The sequence below is a fragment of the Hordeum vulgare genome, chromosome 1H (assembly GCF_904849725.1).
Source record: "Hordeum vulgare subsp. vulgare chromosome 1H, MorexV3_pseudomolecules_assembly, whole genome shotgun sequence".
NCBI classification, from domain to species: Eukaryota; Viridiplantae; Streptophyta; class Magnoliopsida; order Poales; family Poaceae; genus Hordeum; species Hordeum vulgare.
Window position 1 is genome coordinate 21,626,844 of NC_058518.1, and position 6,982 is coordinate 21,633,825.

Here is a 6,982-nt window from a genome sequence, read left to right on the forward strand (position 1 = left end):
AAATACGTGGCTAATCCTCAGTTACAGGGTAAACAGGGGCAAATCCTCAAAGTACAATAAAAGGTGTGGCGAATCCTCAAATTGCCCAAAACCGTCATATAGAAATAAGCATGCTTAGAAAAGACTTAGTTTATTTTCATAGGCATCTCCTGATCGTTCTCTCTGAAGAATTCACTCAAAAAGTCAAAATAAAAAATCTACCTTGGAAAGGAAAACAAAAGATCCCAGTTCCGCACACCCCCATCCTCCTCGATCAGAAATCCCCAACTTGTCCCAACCCATAGGCATCTTACTGATCTTTGTTTCCACCAACTCAACTAGTCGTTGATCAAATATTTATTCATCTATTATTATAACTGAGCAGCAGATTCAGATCCATGTGAAATCGCGAGGCGTGCCTTGGACCTCATGTTCCCGCGGGGGGAGGACAGCGACGACGGCTGGAGCACCTGGAGCGCACGGGAGGAGGGCAGTGATTATGACGACGACGTTGACGATGGACAGGGCAGAGATTATTATCAAGAAGAAGACGGCAATGCCCAAGTGATACTAGCCGAGACAAACTGTCCAGGTAGCTGCTGATTCTCTCACCAGATGAAACAGAAAAATACTTATATATATCTGCTAACCTGTTCTACATCAATTCTTCAGGAAAGCTCTACCCCAAGAGCGAAGCACTAGCAGAGGCCATAGATCGCAGATGGTTAGATAGGTTCTTCAAACGGACTATAGAACACTCAAAGCTGTGCAAGGAGATTATAGCCCTGGGAGATGATGATGATACTCCTTTCCCCCCGTCCCCCATGAAAGTGTTCCCTGAGGCAACAAGTTTATGCATCCTTGGGCTCAGAACCTGCCACCACCGTGTTTACAGGACCCATGACACTTCTACCAGTAAGCGCCATTTGCCTGACATTCCTTCCTAGTGATCAGATCATCTGCTCTTCTGCTATCCATGTTACCATGTATATTATTGTCACCAATTTGATTTTGTTCTCACTAAATAATTGCAGCCCCATCAACTCTTGGATATCGCGAACCAAGTCATATGCTACAAATTTTCTCCATGCGTCTATCAAGCTTTGAACCCACGTATCCAATTAGTGTCTATGGAATATTCGCCATAAGGGATTACTTGGACCGGCGACGGAACTATGTATTTAATCGTCCCAGGGATGCTGCTATAACAATTGAGAAGCAGGTAACTAACACCCCCCCCCCCCCCCCCCACACACACACGCACGCACACAGACAAGATATTATGCTTGTTTTTGTTTCAGAAATGGCTGGCTGCTGAACAGTGATGTTCAACACTGATATTTATATTAGTTTGGTTCCTTGTTTGTCTCCTTCATTGCTTGCATCTATTAAAAGATGTGCGAGGCTAGGTTAATTTATTTCACCATCCTCAAAGGATCTGCTCTTTATGTTGTTATAAGCCTTAGATGGATGATGATCACTTCAACCCATCAGATCAGTTCTCAAACTTTGATATTGGTTGTACTTTTAACACAAACATACAGAACCGGTCATCTTGTTAATATACTTTACATGGACACTTCCTCTATTTCTTTATCACCTTTTTATTATGCATGTGCTATTAAGCCGGTTATAACTCCCAACTATAGCTAGATAGTATAGCGTAATGACTATCCCTAGTGATGATGTAGTGTAATATATGTGATAAATGTTGAGCAAGTGACAAGATAAATCAGGGAACAAGGGACACGGTTGCATTAAGTCTCATGCATGTCTTGCATATGGAAACAAATGTAAAAAAAGGTGCCCTCAAGATGGAGTAAGTATCACTCAATAGTTAACTTGAACATGAGCATGTATATCTTACTGAGTTTTTGCGTTGATACTTGATACTTGCTAATGCATGTGGAAGTGGATATTGCTTCTTAGTCCTAACAAGCTGTTAAATTGTAGGATTCATTTGTTGTACCACTTTGTAGCCCTTGTCGAGGAATGTATGTATCGGATAAGGCTTTAGTAGAAGTTGATCTTTGGGTAAAGAAGGAAAGGGATGAATCAGATGACAAGCAACTAATTTCTGCCTATGCTGAGATTGATGTCCGTGCTGAAGCTAATGTCATGTTCTATACACGGATTTCTGGTGATAATTGCAATTTGGACTTAAAATTCAAAGTCCTTTCAGAAAGTGTCGAGGCTGTAATACAAGTATATGCATAGGTTGGCCATCCTCACCACGTCAGGTTCACTGCTTTTAGCACCGGATATGATGACTATCCTCATCGTGGTGTTGTGCTGTTTGACGACAAATTATATGAGAACGAAAAACTATTCCAGCATATTGTGGCGGTGAAAGAAAATGAAGAACTGCATGTTTTTTTAGAAGTGAACGGTTCAGTGTTCCAGTGGACTTTTCAAGATGGACATGTCGGAGCTGTTATTTCTCCTGATGACTCAATCTTTGAGTACGGCCAGTTCTTCGTGAGGGTGATATTTGCTCCAAAGGATTGCCAGTGAAGCTCAGCTCCAACAGTTTGACTGTGTCGCCATATGCTGAAAGCCTGAAGCTCATGAAAAAGTGTTGTTGCTTTTCTTGGTATTGTATACGAGTAGCAGTTGAATCCTCTTAAGCCCACTTAGGCATATGTCAGAGTTATTATGTTTTTATAGCCTGAAAGTCATGAAAACAAGAGAACTTTTTGACTTTATGTCGCCTGCCCTTGTAATATGACTCGTGGAAACCGAAACATGTTCCTCTGTTATCTTCTTACTTCCACTATTTTCATTATAATTTGGATGCATCCTTATAATTTTGTTTCCATGGTATGTTACTATGTAGATCAACATACCTTAACAAGTGTGGAAAAAGTAGCGTGTTTGGTTCAAATCAAGTGTTTGTTATACTTGGCTGGTTGAGCTGGCGTAATTGCCAATTGAATCTAAGTAAAATCTATTATCTGTTTTTTTTTTTAGCTTGCACAAGTTCTGTTGTATACATGATAAAACAGAAGTTGGACAGGACTGAAAATGTCTTAACAAGATAGAACAAATCTGGAAATGTCTTAACCTAGGCCTTCTATTTTCCGGTTAGCTAGGTAGGAACCACGAGAACCATGTTAGAGAAACTCTAGTCTTCCCCTATAATGCAATCCCTCAAAATTTGAGGGATTAATCTTTTTGGCACCTAGCCCTTCCACTAAAACTTAATCCTTGAAAATTTCTTCCGCAACTTCTTCTAAACTATGGCACACACATTATGAACAAATGCATCACATTTCAACACCAACTTAAACAATTTCAACAGCAAAGATAAACATAGTGCAGACAAAAGCCATTGAATCCAATAATTTCATCACACATAGCACATAGATCATCGAACTCCACCAAATCATGCACTCCCACCACTACCAGCACTCGGGTCGAATCTCGATCTTGCAAGATCGTTCCGAATGATTTACCAATATTGTCTCGTTGTTTCATCCATTCTGCTTGCATCCATAAAAATGATAACTTGGAGAAACATGTAAAAACGAAGCCCTCCCACCGGCAAGAGACGGGATCCATCGCGCCCCTATGCCCCTAAGGCTATCGGAGACGATACAGACATGCGTCAGCGCCGGTAGGAGGTAGAGAAACCCTAGGCTTTTTTAACCATAGGCGGTTGCTTCTTACCCTAGGCAGTTGTGTACGTGGTGTGACATCCCTAAATACTGCCTTCTCGATCATGTTGTTGGTTGGCTGGATTAAAAAGCATTGTTCACGCTTGTGATTGTTGTGCATCCACAAGGAAGAGAACATAGATAATTCATCAGCCATGTAAAAAAAAAAGTTGAAGCCGACCTGCTCTCACAATGGAACAACAGAAAATATTTTTGGCAATCAACTATGAGGTAATCAAAAGATGATGTTGGGACTTGGTTGATTTTTTATTGCTATTTTCTAGCATAAATAAAACTTTGGTCTACACGTTCTTAAATCAATTGGCTTGCCCATGTGAGCTTGGAGAGATTATTATCTTAGAGCTGCATGTGAGATCAAAATCCTCTTAATTCCTAAACAAATTGGCTTGCCCATGACGTAACACACCTCATAATGACAGAAATGCCAATCTTCCTCAGCGCCCCTTTTCAAATAAGACCTTTTGACTCGGCCGTATCCCTTCATCATGTCCAACTTAAGGGCAGGAGGAGAGTTTCTCTTCCTCTTCTTCTTTGTCATAAAGTGAAGGCATTCATATGAAAACGGTCGAGACTTTCTCTCCCAAAAGCAAAAAAATGGTAACAGATTTTCTTTTTTAGAAATAAAAAATAGAAAATAGTTGAGGCGCGAAGCACAGGAAACCGGGCCGGGCCTTGGGCCCTATTCATCAGACAGCTAAATTTACAACCTTCCACCATCTTCCACGTACCTCTAATCTAGAGAAAAGAAATCCCTAAACCTTCCTGACCCAACGTGTTGATGGCATGGAACCCTAGCGTGTTGATGGCATGTACGGAGGAGCAAGGGTTCCTTGCATCGAGGAACCTTTCGTCTCACGGCGCTCACCACCCCGACGCCTGCGCCGACGATCGGGATTACCCGGAAGACCCAGGCGACGGGCGGAAGAGGACGGAGGTTGCCGAGCTCCTTCACCAGCCGGCGCCCATGAGCACCTGTGCGTATATCCTGCATCTCCACTCTTCCTGTGAACATGCCTCGCTGATCTTGTTTCCGCCGACTCAACTAGTCGCTGATCAAATATTTATTCATCTATTATTGTAACTGAGCAGCAGATTCAGATCCATGTGAAATCGCCAGGCGTGCCTTGGACCTCATGTTCCCGCGGGAGGAGGACAGCGACGACGGCTGGAGCACCTGGAGCGCACGGGAGGAGGGCAGTGATTATGACGACGACGTCGACGATGGACAGGGTAGCCAATTCTCCCTGCAGGCTTCTTCCATAAGTAATTGCCTATCCCTAGATCCTAGATTTACATTGATTGATTCTGTAGCAGGGGAAGGAGTCGATGACTGTAGCGATTATGAAGAAGAAGAAGAAGAAGAAGAAGAAAAAGACGGCAATGGCCAAGTGATACTAGCCGAGACAAACTGTCCAGGTAGCCCCCCCCCCCCCCCCCCCTATCCCATGAATGTGCTCCCTGACGCAACAGGTGTATGCATCCTTGGGGCCAAATCCTGCTACCACCGTGTCTACAAGACCCATGACACTTCTACCAGTAAGTGATGTTTGCCATTCTTTCATTCATAGCCGTTGTGATACACTCGTGTATATATGTATTTTGGTATCAACTTGCTTTTGTTTTCACTAAAATAATAACATGCTTTTGTTCACACTAAATAATTGCAGCCCCGTCAACTCTTGGAAAGCGCACACCAAGTAATATGCTACAAATATTCTCCATCCGTTTATCAAGCTTTGAACCCTCGTATCCCATTAGTCTGTATGGAATATTTGCCGTTCGGGATTACTTGGACCCGCGACGGAACTACGTCTTTAACTGTCCCAGGGATGACGCTGTCACGATTGATAAACAGGTAATCAAGACCTCTTTTCCTTCTGAAGATATTATGCTTGTTTTTCTTTCCGAAATGGTTTACTGCTGTATATTAAAACACTGTTATTTATGTCTGTTTGGTTCTTTGATTTGTTTCCTTCATTGCTCGCATCTATTAAAAGATGTGGAGAGGTCAGGTCAATTTATTTCTCCATGTTCAAAAGATCTGCTCTTTATGTTGTTAAGCATTAGATAGATGATCACATCAACCCATCAGACCAGTTCTCGCAATTGGATATGATTATACTTATACCACCAACATACAAAACTGACCATCTTGTTAATATATTTCAACATGGGCACTTACTCTATTTCTTTGTCAATTTTGTATTAGACATGTGCAGTTAAGACGGTTATAACTCCCAATCAGCTGGATAGTAGAGGGGCATTGGGTAATTATATTGTGATGTCCATAGAGATAATCTAATCTGATATGTCATAAATGTTGAACAATTGGTTAGGTAAAACGGACACAATTGCATTAACGTGCAGATCTTACATATGGAAACATATTTAATAAAAAACACACTCAAGATGAAGTGAGTATCACTCAATAGTTAATTTGAACATGTGCAAGTATATCTTACTCAGTTTGTTGTGTTGATGCATGCTAATGTATGTGGAAGTGGATATTCGCTTATTAGTTCTAACAAGCTGTTAAATCGTAGGATTTCTTTGTCATACCGCTTTGTAGCCCTTGTCGAGGAATGTACATATTGGATCAGGCTTTAGTAGAAGTTGATCTTTGGGTAAAGAAGGAAGGGGATGAATCAGATGACAAGCAACTACTTTCTGCATATGCTGATATTGATATCCGGAATGAAACTGATATGATGTTTTATGAACGGATTTCTGGTGATAATTGCAATTTGGACTTGAAATATTCAGTCCTTTCAAAAAGTGTTGAGGCTGTAATACAAGTATATGCAAAGGTTGACCATCCTCGCCACGCGAGGTTCACTGCTTTTAGCACCGGATATGATGACTATCCTCACCGTGGAGTTGTGCTGTTTGACGACAAATTATTTGGGAAAGAAAAACTATTCCAGCATATTGTCGCAGTAAAAGAAAATGAAGAGCTGGATGTCATTTTAGAAGTGGGCGGTTCAATGTTCAAGTGGACATTTCAAGATGAACGCATCGGAGCTGTTGTTTCTCCCGATGACTCAATCTTGGACTATGGACAGTTCTTCGTGAGGGTGTTATTTGCTCCAAAGGATTTTCAGGGAAGCTTAGCTCGATCATTCTGACAGTGTCGCCATTGGCTGAAAGCCTGAAGCTCATGAAAAAGAAGTGATGTTGCTTTTTTTTTGTCTTGTAAAAATGAGTAACAGTTGAATTTATCTTTTTAAGCCCTCTTAGGCAGACAACCGAAGTATTATATTTTTATATAGCCTTAAACTCATGAAAACAAGAGAAAAGGTTAACTTTTATGTAGCCTATCTTTGTAA

At 41.4% G+C, this 6,982-nt stretch overlaps 1 protein-coding gene and 1 pseudogene across 1 annotated transcript; both read left to right on the plus strand.

Annotated features, from left to right (window-relative positions):
- The first annotated feature begins 408 nt into the window (after positions 1-408).
- Positions 409-2,674, plus strand: LOC123395779 (annotated as a pseudogene).
- Positions 2,675-4,458: 1,784 nt separating this feature from the next.
- LOC123395788 lies at positions 4,459-6,781 on the plus strand. The gene is made up of 4 exons (XM_045090823.1): positions 4,459-4,630; positions 4,746-5,192; positions 5,324-5,511; positions 6,200-6,781. Exons 1-4 carry the CDS (start codon positions 4,459-4,461, stop codon positions 6,779-6,781), a joined length of 1,389 nt encoding a protein of 462 aa, XP_044946758.1.
- Positions 6,782-6,982: the final 201 nt, after the last annotated feature.